At 44.1% G+C, this 16,391-nt stretch overlaps 1 protein-coding gene across 2 annotated transcripts in view; it reads left to right on the top strand.

Moving 5' to 3' along the window:
- Positions 1 to 16,391, top strand: part of prdm5 (PR domain containing 5) — a 36,652-nt gene that overhangs the window by 5,034 nt on the left and 15,227 nt on the right. For both annotated transcript variants that reach the window (XM_068725375.1, XM_068725373.1), the window contains exons 6-13: positions 797 to 889; positions 1,057 to 1,178; positions 2,489 to 2,568; positions 4,054 to 4,138; positions 4,233 to 4,390; positions 4,900 to 4,993; positions 7,587 to 7,747; positions 10,783 to 10,876. In XM_068725375.1, coding sequence (XP_068581476.1) covers positions 797 to 889; positions 1,057 to 1,178; positions 2,489 to 2,568; positions 4,054 to 4,138; positions 4,233 to 4,390; positions 4,900 to 4,993; positions 7,587 to 7,747; positions 10,783 to 10,876 — 887 coding nt within the window. The remainder of the gene's footprint in view (positions 1 to 796; positions 890 to 1,056; positions 1,179 to 2,488; positions 2,569 to 4,053; positions 4,139 to 4,232; positions 4,391 to 4,899; positions 4,994 to 7,586; positions 7,748 to 10,782; positions 10,877 to 16,391) is intronic.

Below are 16,391 nucleotides of genomic sequence, written 5' to 3'. Positions count from 1 at the left end.
AAGCTAAGATAACCCTTTTTTCTTTACAGATTAAAGCTAGCTGTTTCCCCCTGTTTCCAGTCTCTATGCTAAACTAAAGTAACCTTTAGTACAAATTACAGCTAGCTCTTCCCCTCTGTTTCCAGTCGTTATGCTAAACTAACCTTTAGCACAGATTAGAGATAGCTATTTCCCCGTTTTTAGTCTTTATGCTAAGCTAAACTAACCTTTAGCACAGATTAGAGATAGCTATTTCCCCGTTTTTAGTCTTTATGTTAAACTAAACTAGCCTTTTGTACGAATTAAAGCTAGCTATTTCCCCCTGTTTTTAGTCTTTATGCTAAGCTAAACTAACCTTTAGTACAAATTACAGCTAGCTCTTCCCCTCTGTTTCCAGTCGTTATGCTAAACTAACCTTTAACACAGATTAGAGATAGATATTTCCCCCTGTTTTTAGTCTTTATGCTATGCTAAACTAACCTTTTGTACGGATTAAAGCTAGCACTTCCCCTCTGTATCCAGTTGTTATGCTAAGCTAGGCCAACCGCCTCCTGGCTGCAGCTTTATATTGAACCCTCCACAAGAAATCAAACACATTTATATTTTCCAAATCTCTAACTGTTACTTTAATTAGATTTAATTAGTTAATTTAATTAAAAAATGAATGAAGATTAATGTATTTTTCCTCGACATAAAATTTTGTGAAAAACCTGATAATTATTCAAATGAATTTATCAGTGTAATTTACATCGGCCTCGATGTTGTGTCAGTTCCTACTTGATGCCTCATTTGTTGTGATTTCTGAATCCTCCCCCAGTGTTTTGCATTGTTCCGAGTCACTGGACCCATCAGGCGACTCTAAAGCCCATCAGTGCTCCCTCTGCCACAACACCTTCGGCTCTATATCCAGGTAACGCAGGGAGTTCATTTACCTGCCAACAAAAACAAAGTACATGTGCCATTTTTATTTCCTAACACGCACAGCTAGATAACGCTCTCTCTTCTTCTTCTGGTGTCCCCTGTGTGTGTGTGTGTGTGTGTGTGTGTGTGTGTGTGTGTGTGTGTGTGTGTGTGCAGCTTTGAACAGCATAAGGAAGCCTGTAAAGGAGACGCCCGGTTCATCTGTAAAGCGGAGAGCTGTGGCAAAAGATTCAAGAGCAAGGACGCTCTGAAGAAGCACAAAGGAAACGTTCACACGGGTTCGTTTCCTCTTCCGTCTCGCACGCATTTCTGTTTCTTTTCTCTTTTTTTTTTTCCTCCCTCCATCCAAAACGTCACGTAACGCAGTTAATCGTCCGTCAGCAGCCTCAGCACTCGAGGAACTTGCAGTCACGGTACTTGACCTCGATCAGTTAAAATCTCCGCGATGTTGAGACGCATCTCTAATTACTTGCGCTACATAATTGCTGACCTGTGTGTTCTGGGGCGGCTCACTCCTTTAGATAATTGGACTTCCATAGCTATTTATGATGGGATGTAGGGCAGCCGGGGATCTGAGCCGCCTCACACCAGAGTCAAGTATCAACCCGAGAGTAAGACGTTCATCTCAGAGGCTGATGATCCGGCTCTTTATGTTCCACCAATGTGGTCGGGACGAGGGCTGTGTGTGTACGTGTGTGTGTGTGTGTGTGTGTGTGTGTGTGTGTACGTGTGTGTGTGTGTGTGTGTGTGTGTGTGGGCGAGGGAGGAAGTGGATCAGACTCGTCAGATGTGGGTCATGCGATTCAGTTCCAGATAAGTGGACCAAAATGGTGGGATAATGAAAAGAGTCGAGTGTCCAGTAAAAAAAACTCTTTTTATGACGCTCATTAATGCATAATAACGTTTTATAATCCGCTTTTAGCACTTTGTAATTATGGTTATACGCTATCATAAATATTCATAATAAAGCTTCTGTATAATAAATGTTATACGGTCAAGTATAATCATAGTGTTTTATAATTGCCACAGTTGATGATCTGTTTTATAATAAATTATATAAATATCATAATGTATTACAACCATGGGAATAATAATACACTATGATCGTTGCAACAAAAACATTTGAGTGACGAAGTATTACGATAACAGTCTTTATAAAATGCTTTAAGTGTTTTTTATTATTGTTATATAGCGTTATGAATATTTATGAGTGCTTATGGATAATTATTCCAACCTGATCTCATGGGAAGGTTGTTTAAACAGCATGACATTTAATTATGATTTTAATAATTGGGCTTAAAATAAGTAAAATACGTATGAAATCAACGTCACAGGAAAACACGTAACTTATGTGACTTAAGATAATAAAACAACACCTGTGCTTGTTTGACTTGTCCACCATAAACAGCCTCTCTCACATTGTATCCACAGCACAGAAGTGATGTCACCGCTCTCTTTTTCCCCGTGTCTGTGTGAGCATTGTGTATGAAATCGTTGCCGTGATTTCCCACTTTATTCCCATTTATTTCTCATCGTTCTCAGCAGCTCAGGTCTGGTCATTGTTCTTCTATTTTTCTTTCCTTCCCAGGGAGCGCACGTCGGAAGCTCACGTGCACCATATGCAACAGGAAGTGCTCGTCCTCTCTGAACCTGCAGGAACACAGAAAGGTGAGTCGGCGCTTTCAATCCCGCTCGGCGGCAACCAGATACTTTCCCGCGTCGGCTCTTCGGGAGGATCCGCTCCATTTTCAGGCCGTCTTTATGACCGGTGCGGGTGCGGTTGCTAATGCATTCTGGGTGACAGAAGAGCAGAGGGGAGGTTTCTGTTTCTCTCGCTCGCCCCCACAGGAGGAAGAAGAGGCAGACAATAAGGTCTGAACCTTGGCGTCAGGATTCTCCCCCCGCTATCGATGGATCACAGATCTGTTTAAATATGATTCTAACCGTTATATACTGTAGTCCAACAGGAAGTGAGCGTCACACCGGGTCCCGCCACAAACAGCCAATGGGATTCCTCCCTTGTATTCTGGATTACTGTAGAAGATACGTTTATGATACATCATCTAGATAATCTTCTCAAAACCAGAAACAAATAAAAAACAAACTGTTGATTTAGAGACGAGGGAACAGGAAGTGTAAAAATGCTGACTCATGTCTGGATTTCTGGACTCATTTCTGCAGCGTTGTTAACCCTCATCTGTGTCTCAAACGACCTTTGATTTGAGAGCATCAGGCCGGTGTGTGAGGTGTGGGAACCCTGGAAGTAATTTCAATAAACATACGTGCAATTAATATATTTGTATCAGATAATTAGCCAGCATACATTAAATCTAGTCCAAGACGTGCTGGTTCAATGTGATTCAGAAAAACAGGAGTATATCTCTGGAGAACTGTGTGTGTGTTTTTCTTCTTCATTGTTGTTAATTATCCCTCTGCTGGCGATTGAGAACCCTTCATTTTCTTTTGTCATCATCTATCATCCAGATTAACCAAGCCGGCGTTATCCATCACAAAGCCTCTCCTCCAAACGGTGTAAAGTCAGCTGGAAGTTGTGACATAGTTGTGCAGCGCTGTCTCCGAGTCACTGTTCTCCACTTTCAGACCGTTAGAATATTCCCGTGGGGCCTCTTCATTATGTAGCTCACGACGGCAGAAATGATTTTGTTTCTATCAATTTAGATCCGATTTTTGTTGTTTGTATTTATCCCCAGTACCACATTTAATAAAGCTGCTCAGAATAACCCAGCGTCATAATAAATATGTCACATATTGTAGTCTCACAGCTACCATCGCAGACGTTCCCACGGAGGAGCAATCAAAAAGTTGCCGTAATGACTCGCGGCTTAAATGTGCCATTATCACCGTTTAGCTGAACAAGCGTTTTGCAGCAGCGGAGCGGCGCATTAGCATTCGCTATTGTAGCCGTACGGAGGGGGAGCTATTGAATGAGCAATTATTGGAGCGTTGCTCTGAAGCAGAGAGCGGATTGGAACTTTTCATCACTTTAATTGCTTTTCTGTCAGAAGACATCAGTCTAATGAAAACGGACAAGATTTAGTTTCTGTTGACCGTCGACTTTTACGTGATCTTTGCCCCGAGTTAAAGTCGGCAAGTAGAAACTTTAACACTGCCGCTTTACTTCTTTTGTTGCAGGTTCATGAAGTACTCGACTGCCACGCGTGTGACAAGAAGTTCATCTCCACCAACCAGCTGAAACGTCACATGATCACACACTCGGGTAAGCAGGCGGTTTCATTGAAAGGCGTCGCCTTCCGAACCGTCCTCTCGGCTCACCGCCGCTCGTCGCCTGTGTTGTTGTTTTTTAAATGCAGAGAAGCGACCGTACACCTGCGAGATCTGCAGCCGCTCCTTCAAGCGCCTGGACCAGGTGACGGCTCACAAGATCATCCACAGCGAGGACAAACCCTACAAATGCAAGCTGTGCGGCAAAGAGTTCGCCCACCGAAACGTCTACAAGAACCACAAGAAGGTGAGCAGACGCCACGCGCTGACCCTCCGAAAACCCCGAAAACCTCCATTGTTTTTGTCAAAGAACTGTGTTATAATGCGGAAAAGACATGTTCTAGTTCTCTCTACTTCTAGTCATGACTGTGCTGTTTCCATAGAGGAGCAGGACTTTAATATTACAGAGAACATCAAGACCACAGAGAGAAGAATGTGACAGGAGCCCGAGGTTCAGAGAGTTATTGACCTGCTGAGGTTTAGTCTTCTTTCTGACAGGAGTTATTGATTGAAAGGCTGTAATCAATCAGGGTCTCGTTGGGGGCTGGTTTCTGTGGGGTCTCTGGCCTCGCCCCCCCCCCCCCCCCCCCCCCCAAGGACCCCCCATGTCATTCACTGAGAAGGAGCGCTTTTGAACTCCAAGCTCCTGAAGCTGCTCGTCCTGCCTTCACGTCCATTAAAGAAGCTTCCTCCACTCTCTCTCTCTCTCTCTCTCTCTCTCTCTCTCTCTCTCTCTCTCTCTCTCTCTCTCTGCAGACCCACTCTGAGGAGAGACCCTTCCAGTGTGAGGAGTGCAAAGCTCTGTTCCGCACGCCCTTCTCTCTGCAGCGCCACCTCCTCATCCACAACAGTGAGTATCCTGCAGTTACAGCACGTTTCAGCAAAATGTCCGTCTTCTGTCTTCATGACAGTCAAGAGCATGTGAACGCAGCTCCCACTGTTCATCAACATAACGCACCGTAACTCAGAGGCGACGACGGTTACCCGGCGATGTCCGGTAGTCTCCGGTGAGAGCGACGGCCGGTGCTCGTTGTGACGCCGTCTATTTTGTTGTCCTCTCCTTTTCATACGACGGTGTTGTATGCATAGTGTATAATAACTAAACAAGATCTGAGCAGAAAGTACCTTGGAAAAGATTACTTCATCCCTCATGTAGTTTGATCAAACCATCTAGAATTACATCCCTCCTCAAACCTCACAGGAGATGAAATGTTTAAAAGTTAAAACCAGCCAACTCATCCGCACCCCTGTGGATATTTCCATTAATATTATTACATCATAACTCCATCGAACGGTTTATTAAGGAGACACCGGGGAGCGTTCAAGGTCTTCAAGGAAACTTTTTTCTCTCCCTCGACCTGAGCCAGATAACAAAGAGATCGTAAAAAGCTCGAGGCGTTTCCTGCCGCGTCTCTCAGGAGGCCGGCCATATAACACCGGGACCAGTATCGGGTTCTAGACGGGATGTGGGGCGGCCGGATCGAGTGCGTGTTCATTTCACTGCAGGTGAGAGAACAGACGGCGAATGTGTGCGCGTCCGTCTGTGTGAGTCGGTGTTGATCGACTCTCAATGAGAAAAAGATGTCGCCGCGTTTTCAGAACATTTTTATATTATCTTCCTAAACGTCTCCTGCTTTTCTTTCTGTGAGGTTTGGTTGTTTTGATCAACTGGACAAACTTTCCATAAATTGCTTCTTTCAAATTGATGAGCGCCACCTGGTTATGGGTTTTGATTATTGGTATAATCCAAACCTACAAAAAGCCTATATAATGTAAATATAGTGGGGAAAACGATGAGACTGATTAGCTTTAGATGGCAAAAATACATTTTTATAAATACAGAACTTTCCGACGGGGAACTGAAGCTGGTATTCCGCTCTCTTTGAAACCACCAGACTCCGTTGACAAAAACACACATACAATACAAACTATATTTATTTTGTCTCCTTCACGTGACTCGTGAGTTTTAGTTGATTCATTCTAAATACAAGACGTCAGTTTTTTGTTTTAAGTCAATTTTTATTTCTTAGTGTTTAGAAGTTAAGTGTCACGTTTAATCTGGAGTTTAATAAACTCCCGTTTCAGGGGTAAGTGAAATGCTGGAAAATGATGCGTTTCATTCTTTTGCACGACTGGGAAATAATTCAATATGATCATTTATCGTCTTCTAACGGAATCGCATCGTGATTAAATCATATATACAGACGACGTGGTGCACAGTTACGTCGTCTATATTGATAATAACAAACGCTTAGTAACTCACGTTTGTCAGAAAATTTGACTTGATCAGAATTCTGGGAAAGTATAATTAAATAAACTCTGTATTCGTGTGAATGCATGTAAACATAGTCAGCTGGACAAAATATAGTTTCACTTGTGTGTTTGTCAGTTTGTTCATTTTGCCCAAAAATCTTTCGTTTGTCAAGTGTTTAAATCACACAGGAGTAAAAACAAAAACAGGATTCATCATGTGGTTTCTTCATATCAACTTTTTATTTGTCAAATGATCAGAAAACCTTTATCGTCATGATATATCGTTAACGTTATATGCAAGAAAACAAGTCCTGTTAAATTACTAAGACCAGTTCTGTTTGTGCGTTGCGGTTCTTTCCCAAATGAAACCTGCTCGGCTCGTCTACGTGGGTTTCTCTCTGGACCTCGAGAACAATCCCGAGAGTGTAAATTAATCAGCGCTCACGCACGGCTGCAGCCCTGCTGCAGGTATTAATGAACTCTTCGAGCGAGGGCGTCGTTGACATTAATTATCATCAAGTGAATGTTTTGGATTTGATTAAAAAAAATAAAACACGACGGACCTCGGCTTTCGACGGCGTTCCAGTTTATTGAGCTGACCGTCATCGGGCCTCTGTAACGGCACACACACACACACACACACACACACACACACACACACACACACACACCAAACTGGAAATTGAACGATCTCCATATAATGGAAACAACTACTTTCCAACAATGGAGGCCGTTGTGCGGAGACGGAGCGGAGGAGGCGTGAAGGGAAACATCAGGCAGCGCTCTGTGAACAGCTGAGATTGTGTCTGTCTGCCGGTTTTAGTGCTCGTCAGTGGAATGATTAATACAATATGGCACTGTAAAAAAAAAACAACCCAGAAAGAATTTTGACGTTCCGATGAAACACATGGCAGAGCGGTTAGTTCTTCCGTTTCCCCCGAGACGTGTTCAGCTGCAGATGCACAATAAAGGACGACTCCTGTTGGGAAAAAAAAAAACCTCCCCAGAACCAGACCTTTCTAAAGACCATTGTTCGGGTTTGTCTGGCCCTCTTTGTGCCCCCGGTGAAATTGGGTCTCCCTCTCGCTGTGCGTGATGACTGTGTGTTCAGAGGCGCAACAATAGCCTCTTCCTAACGTCCCCCCCCCCCCCCCTCTGTCCTCGTTCTGTTCTGTCCTCGTTTGCCACAGGTGAGAGGACGTTCAAGTGCGACCAGTGCGACGCCACCTTCAAGAGGAAGGACACGCTCAACGTCCACATCCAGGTGGTGCACGACGGCCACAAGAAGTACAAGTGCGACCTGTGCGAGAAGGCCTTCGTCACTCCGTCCGTCCTCAAGAGCCACAAGAAGGTGAATGTAAAAAAAACAACAAAAAAAACAGAAGAAGAAGAAAGAGAGCGCCAGACGACCTCGGTCTCAGACGGGTGATTGCGTGTCTGCAGCCGCTGCTGCTTTGTCCCCAAAAAAAAATCCAGTTCAAGCTGCACTTTACTTTATAGACGCTTCAAACCCAACAGTTAGAAAACAACTTATGAAACCTTTCAGAACGAGGTCGACTGAGACAATTGTCTCGCACGTAACTACAGGAAGTTGCAGAGATGCGGATTTGCAACCGTTGGAATACTTGTTCAACAAACACTTTGAATAGATTCTACGACCAGGATCCTGTTGATCCAGAGCAGATATTTTATATTTGAGTTTCCCTTTTAGTGAAATCGGCGAATTTGAGTTCCCTCTGGTAAACGGTTACATGTCCAGGGCTTTTATTGTGAAAGGTAAGAACTGAAGGTTTGTTCGGACTGCTTAGCCTCAGTGTTGTTGCCCTATATAGTTGTTCTGGCGCTAATATTCAGGTTCTGTTTGAAGGAATATCTTGACACGTGAGTCGATGGCAGGGACAAAACGTCCCCCCGGTGAGTCTGTCGTAACATCTTGGGCCGGTCGATCCTGGCGGGGGACGTCGGTCCCGACCGCTGCGGCCCATGAAGGCTTAGAAATCAATTCTCCGTTGATTAGAAATGGCAGTTAGTCCATTAGCTCCGCAGGGGGTTTCAAAGCCCACGAAAACAGATCCCGCCGCAGATTGTGAGCCCCCCCCCCGAAAATCTGACGACGTCCGGAGCGGTTCATGGATCCAGATTGAAGCCAAACAGCTTCTTGGCACCGGGCAGAAAAAAAGAAAAAAAGTCTCGGGAGGGGTTTTGTCTCCCAACAGTAGGGCTGAAGGCTGCAGCTTACGGGGTCCGGAGGGCCGCTGAGAGATCTGGCCCCCGATCAAAGCCGGGCCTCCGAGGAGACGACAGCTTTACATGCTGAGGTCTCACTCGGTTCGTCTCCGTGGTCCTCAGATCTAACGCACGGCTCGCGTCCACCGAGTCAGATAAGGAAGTGGCTTCAAGTTGAACATCTGATTCTGGGTTCAGACTTTACTGTCGGGCCGCGGTTAACAGTTCTATTTCTGTTGTAGATAAATCTGACATTTATTTATTCAATTAATCAATTAAATCATACGACAGGGTATTGAGCCCATTGTGGGTAAAAAATGAAATAAAGAACCAATATTATAAGTATTTATTTATGCTCATCAGGAGCAAATTTATGACTTTTCAATTTCAGAGAACATTCTTTGTTCCCTCCCCCTCTCTCCCGACTCAGACATTTCATTATTAACTTGCAATAAATAGTAAAATAGTTTGATGACATTTTTTAAATTGTTTGTTTTAACCCGACCAAAAAAACAAAAGAATATCTAAAATGTTCAATGACGTATGACACATGAGTGAAGCAGCACATTGTCACATTTTCTGTGAGCAGCAATTAATACAAATCTCTGATTAAAATAGTTTCCTGCTCAGTCGGGGACAGAACCAGCAGCTGCTGGTGAGAAGGAACAGTAGTGCTGTCTGTCCAGACCTGAGTTATTCATGGAGCGCTCTTGTGTTACCGGCGACGCTTTCTCCTCAGTGTTATATGAGAGGGCGTGTGTGTGTCTGTGTGTGTGTGTGTGTGTGTGTGTGTGTGTCTGTGTGTGTGTGTGTATTGTATGTTTTGTACCAGATAAATCTCACCTCCGTCAGCGTGCTGCTCTGGAAGAAATTCACCCATGAGTGAAAATTACAGCGCTGCTTCTTTGAGTAGTTACAGGCACACAGATCACTTATATATATATATACATATATATATATATATATATATATGTATATATATGTATATATTATAATGTAATAAGTCCCAATAAATGAGGTTCCCATGTGACCCTGCTGGCTGTCGGCGTGTGAAGCGGTGATGTTTCCTCTGTTGCACAAACAGCTAAATAAATAACTCCACTCCATCTGGGACACACATGCATGTGTGTGTGTGTGTGTGTGTGTGTGTGTGTGTGTGTGTGTGCAGCCTTTGTAAGGAAACACCCGAGGTGTCAGAGGGACACAGTGGGGGGGTTGGGGGGGGGGGCGGTGGTCCTGTATTGTTGTATTGCTGTTGAAACTGTCGCTCCGAGTTTGAGCCTCTCATTCTCTGACGATTCTTTTTGAGGGGAATCTATAACAGGCCAGGAGGAGGAATTCAGAGGGAAGGAGAGGAGGGAAGAAGAGGAGGGAAGGAGAGGAGGGAAGGAGGAGGGAGGAAGAGCCCACATGTTTCCATCCTCCCTGTTTGCATGTGCGGCCCGTGTGAGCCCACAGAGCTCAACCCTGAGGAGGAGGAGGAGGAGGAGGAGGAGGAGGAGGAGGAGGAGGATGCATACGTGCACCCTGGCCTTTACTCCCCCGGGCTTTGGACCCGGCGCGGTCTGTGCGCTTTGATCCCGGGCTTCGGCGGATCCGCCGTCACGTGAACACGTGCGTCTCCGTCCGCTGAGCGTTATCGGAGGAAACGGCAGTTAGTTTATTCCTCGCATCAGTCAGACGACGCAGATTGAATTAAAGCTCCCAGAGTCGAGCGTCTAAAGGGTTAAACCTGGACGCCGGAGATGCTCTTAACCAGGAAACAGAACGCCGACATCAGATCGAGCTTTTTAAGGAATGGTTAGAAGAGGCGGTAAGGCTGCGCAACGGAGCATATTTTCACAATAAAAGCACCGTAGACGACTGCGGTGTTGCGCGAGAATCCACTTTATAATAAAATCGACGTTCAATTGGTTCAATGAAAGAACGTTGAAAATGATGAATCCTCATTTAATGAAGAACTTTAGTGCAAAATAATCTGATTTTCTGAGACATTGCTTGTTATTGTCAGTTGAACGGTATAATTGAGTAACAGTTTAATCTTCTGCTTTTGACGATGCTTTCACCGTCGATCACATTTGACTTTTTCATGTAGGGAGGACGCGAGGATGGATGTTACTAAATGCTTCTCTGTTTCCCATGATCTCTTTCCTCTGACAGACGCACACGGGAGAGAAGGAGAAGATCTGCCCGTACTGCGGACAGAAGTTCGCCAGCAACGGCACGCTGAGGGTCCACATCCGCAGCCACACAGGTCAGTGGTCCTCCAGAGGTCAGCGCTTCGTTACATCCACCGTCCTCCAGCTGCTGCCGCTGCGCAGACAGATGTTGAGCAACGTCTCCATGCGGCTGTGAGAGACGGCGAACGCTGTTCACAGCCGATTTTGACGGCTCGCTATCGTGTGTATATATATATATATATATATATATATATATATATATATATACACACACACACACACACACCTCGTCTCTATGTCAGCAGTAGGGTCACACTTTGCATATTGAAGATGAGGGTGGCGATTAAAGGTAGCTGTAGGTTGGTTCACGCTCACTGAACCAGATGAGACTAAATACAACGACGGACAGGTGAAGCCAATCAGGGCGGGGCAGACAATGGGAAAGGCGGGAAAAAACACACAAAAGACAGGAAGTAAAACCAAACATGACACGCTTACGAAAGAAGCTACAAACAAAACCCTCGAGGCAAATATCCTCACAATATCCTTACCAATGTGACCAATTTTAATACCGTAAAACTTCTATTAAAAGCACAGCGTGGCTGCACGGTTCAGGTCCCAATGAGACGCCGTTTTCTTTTCTTTTTTAATACAAAATAAAAGCGTCCCTATCTTTTTATTTAGTTTTTTTTATTCCACAAGCCTCATTTTTATACACATAATATTCATACTGGTTTAAATATTATAGACGCCGGCTGATTTCAGTGGCTGGAGCAAACAAAGAAGTGGACTATTTATTGCAGTTTTTCGTGGTGTTCAGAAAGTTCCACGGTGCTGCAGCGCCGCTCGCTCCGGTCTTTGCTCTGCCACAGAAAATAGAGCCCTGGATGTTCATTAAACTGCCTTAAACTGGAAAGCCACACATTCCTGTGTGTTTCCTTACCAACAGACTGGTGCAGAGACCTGGCACGGCCACACACACACACACACACACACACACACACACACACACACACACACGCACACACACACACACACACTTCTTGGACTCTAACCTCATTCACTCTCCCTCGGTTCCTCTCTCCTGCTGAACTTCAGCTCTCTCTCTCTCTCTCTCTGTCTCTCTCTCTCTGTCTTTCTCTCTCTCTCTCTCTCTCTCTCTGTCTGTCTCTGTCTCTCTCTCTCTCTCTCTCTCTCTCTCTCTCTCTCTCTCTCTCTCCTCATCATCCTGTTGTTGTTGTTGTTTTTATGATTGAATACATAATTTTTCACGGAGCTCTTTAGCTCAGAAATAAAATATACTAAATGTCACGTCATTGTTTCCAGGCCACATAGAGCCTGTAATTAGTAAATCAGTTCCCTAAAATAGTCAGTAGGGGTGATAAACATTAAGATTCTGAATCACTCTATTTAAAAAATCTATTTAAAAAAAATGTGTTTCTTCTTCAGAAGAGCCTCAATATTTAATATTAAGTGCCGTAAAAAAACGACCTCATGCTGCGTAACATTCTGTGAAAGAACTCGTGACAAAAACAACAGTTCATATACACTTATACTGACATGGGAATATTAATCACTCAGGAAAAAAAAATGTAAAACCCCAACAACTCAGAAGAGTATCATGACATGAAAGCATCACCAAAATAATACACATTTCACTCTGCCCTCATGCCACAGTTTGCCACATGGCCTCTTTCAGAGCGCAGCAGACGGCATTAGATCCACGACGTACTGAACCAGGACTCGATTCTGAACCGGGACTCGATTCTGAACCGGGACTCGATTGTGAACCGGGACTCGATTGTGAACCGGGACTCGATTGTGAACCGGGACTCGATTCTGAACCGGGACTCGATTGTGAATCCATGAGATTTGTAAAGACTCTCACCTCTACTACTCTGTGTTTAAGTCACGCTTCAGCCTTGATCCGATTCCATGCGACGCTTAAATCATTCCTGTTTCCTGTCAGGTGTCGACAAGATTAGTGTGGCAAAATGTGAGTGTGTGTGTGTGTGTGTGTGTGTGTTGTGTGTGTTTGAGTGGCGGCAGGACGGTGGTCCTACCGCGCTCCGTCAACAGCCTCCTTTTGTATGCGTGTGTGTTTTCGTACATGTGTGTATGTGCGAAGGACGAACCAGCAGAGAGAGAGAGAGAGAGAGAGAGAGAGAATGTCTTCCAGTGTGGGCCGGTTAGCCCGGTCTGATTGTATTTATATAGAATAAACAAAAGGGAGGAATGCTGGGGGAGGGGTGGGAGCCGAGGGGACACCTCAAAGAAAGAAAGGAGCAAAGAGAGAAAAGACCACTCCAAGAAAGCATCCAGCCGGACGGCCTCTGACCCCGACTGGCTGTAAATCTGTCCCCTCGCTCCACACACTGGGAGGTGTTTTTTGTTTGTTGCAGGGTTTTGTGTGTGTGTGTGTGTGTGTGTGTGTGTGTGTGTGTGTGTGTGTGTGTGTGTGTGTGAGAGGAAAAAAAAATACGGTTTGGTGAGTGGTTTCCTGAGCGACGATCCCGACATCTCAAACAGCGGAGAGTACTTTATACAACGTGTAAATCATAAAACGACCCCGTTTAATGTAAGTCAAAAGCTTTAAAGGACGGCTAGTTCCCCCCCCCCCCGTCGGTAATCTCTTAAAGATGGCCACCGGTCGAGGCGGGCGCCTTTTTAAATGTGGACGGCAGACAGGAAAGCTCCATCTTGTTTGTCTTCCTGCTTCACAGGAACAAGTCAGCATTGATTATTTACCTGCTAAACACAGAGGACTTTGTACGGATTCCTCGGAGAGTTCCTTCCCCGATCGTTTTACCACCAAACAGGGCTGGAGCTTCCCCCGCTGTGACAATGATTTATTTATTTTTCAATGCAAATGACTTCATTGATTTTAGCTGGATTTAAATACGCTTTATTGTCAAACTATTATTAGGTATATTGTTGATTTTAAAGGACAAAGTTTCCTTTACTAGTTTTACGCTTTGGTTGCAACGTCGGCACACGGTAGAGTCCTCGCTCCGGATGAAGGGAAGTTGTTGTCGATCAGCACTTGTAGCGGTTGGTTCTTAGTTGTATTTGTCCCAAAGTTGAACATTTTTCAATTCTTGGCGACCAGGAAACAAAACAAGACAGTGGACTGCTTGCTTGAGGCCTTGAAATTAGCCTTTTGGCCGTCGCCATCTTGGTTTTTGACCGTCGACATTCAGGTTTGTAACCTTCCTCATCTTGGTTTGTCCGTCGCTGTGTTGTTGACGCAAGAGGGTGGAGCAGAAGTGCAACTGAACGCTGAATAAGACATTGTTAGGTGACCAAAAAGCGACCTGTCAATCACTGTGTAGCCCCGCCCCTAAAGCATCCCCTGCTTTATGGTCTGTTTGACTCTAAATGGAGCATAATGTACTAAATGAACATCATGCTGTATTGAAGAAGACTGTAAACTAGAGATTGAGACCATAAACTCATGTTTACAATGTTTACTGAGGGAATAAATCAAGAGAGAAGTAGAGTCATTTTAGACTAGACTTCTATACAACCAGAGGAGTCGCCCCCTGGTGGACACTAGAGAGAATGCAGCTTTAAGTCATGAAGCTTTGACTTCACTTTAAAGAACCTGAGGTTGCCTCCTGATAAATATGGTGTGATCCCTTTGGACAGAATTGTCAATAGCGCTGTTTTGCAATGTTGTGGTAATTGCAACCACCCTACCATCAAACACTGTGGGAGAATTGGGTGAATTGAGACATAGATCAAAGAGAAACGTTGGAAACATGAAGTAGAGAGTATTAAGTAGCTGGTATATTTGGCTTGGCTCTTGTTTCAGTGTAATTTGTTCAGAATATGTTGTGGAGCTCAAACAAATTAGTTGTAGTGCCACAGAGGCAGGCGTCTCCGTCATGAGATCACAGACGAGCCATAAAATGCGATCCGTCCCAAAAAAAAAAAAAAAAAAAAAAAACTTGGACCAGGACGTCGAGGACGTCGTGGAACTCCGTCGTCATGATGGATTGTTTTTCGTCTTTTTGGCCCCGTTTGTGTGTCCGCAACGCGGCTCAGTGAGAGTGGATTTTCCCACCGCGTGTGCCATGATGTGGTAAATAACCGTAGTGGGGTCATGAAAATTATTTGTGCCAAGGGAAACGTTGACAGAACCCAGAGCCCCGCTGTCACACTTGACATCATTGGACATGTCATGTGTGGGCACGGTGTGAAGCCATGAGCCGTGGCACAAACACTTCGCTGTGTCGCTCTTTAAACCCTTAGAAATGCTGGTTTAGTGTTTACGTTGTATTATGATTCAAGCTTCAATGTTTGGACTTCTCCCACATGCTCGGGCAGACCGAGGTCTCCAGTGTGTTTGCACATGTGCAGTAGTCACAAAGAGAACGCATCATCCTCGGCATAACCGACAATTAAAAGACGTGTAGATTTAACAAGCTACAACAAAAACACAACCAGTGTGTGTCGTCTCTGCACAGCTGTCTGTGATGGGTTTGTTAAAGCCACCATTCAAAGTGTGAAAGTACACAAAGACAGCAGCAGTTAAACAGCTCATAACTCATCTCTAACATCTACTTTATGTTCATGTGAAAACATCTCCTTCAAACTACTGGATTTATTCAAGTTTATCACCAAAAACTACATTTCACAGATTACATGTGAACACATCATGATAACGTTATAATTTACCTTCAGCCAGTACTCGTGTTCACTGAGCAGAGCCTGAAGGCGTCATAATGTAACTGAAGTGAACCTCCGTTGGTTAGCCGTTAGCGGCGCTGCTAACGTTACTAGCTCTCCTCCTGTTGGTTAGCCGTTAGCGGCGCTGCTAACGTTACTAGCTCTCCTCCTGTTGGTTTAAACACTGATTGGTTGTTTACAATGAAACATGATCAGAGATCAGAGACTAGAACCACATGTTCTACTGAGTACTGGAGGAGAACCATCGTCAGGAGAACTTTATCTACACTGTGACGGTAAACGTTAAAACTTTATTTATACTGTGACGGTTAACGTTAAAACTTTATTTACACTCTGACGGTTAACGTTAAAACTTTATTTACACTCTGATGGTTAACGTTAAAACTTTATTTACACTGTGACGGTTAACGTTAAAACTTTATTTACACTCTGACGGTTAACGTTAAAACTTTATTTACACTGTGACGGTTAACGTTAAAACTTTATTTACACTCTGATGGTTAACGTTAAAACTTTATTTACACTGTGATGGTTAACGTTAAAACTTTATTTACACTCTGACGGTTAACGTTAAAACTTTATTTACACCGTGACGGTTAACGTTAAAACTTTATTTACACTGTGACGGTTAACGTTAAAACTTTATTTACACTCTGATGGTTAACGTTAAAACTTTATTTACACTGTGATGGTTAACGTTACAACTTTATTTACACTCTGATGGTTAACGTTAAAACTTTATTTACACTCTGATGGTTAACGTTAAACTGTGTCATTGTTCATGCGTACTGAGACGCGAAAGGGATCCGTACGGATCACGGATCCACAACGGTCCGTTACACCACTAGTTGTCACATTGTGTATCTACAAAAAACCAAAACATATTCCATCAGAATA

Source organism: Cebidichthys violaceus, unplaced genomic scaffold (genome assembly GCF_023349555.1).
Source record: "Cebidichthys violaceus isolate CVI_PGR_0920_01 unplaced genomic scaffold, fCebVio1.0.p SCAF_35, whole genome shotgun sequence".
NCBI lineage: Eukaryota > Metazoa > Chordata > Actinopteri > Perciformes > Stichaeidae > Cebidichthys > Cebidichthys violaceus.
This window is presented reverse-complemented; position numbering and strand designations above follow the sequence as displayed.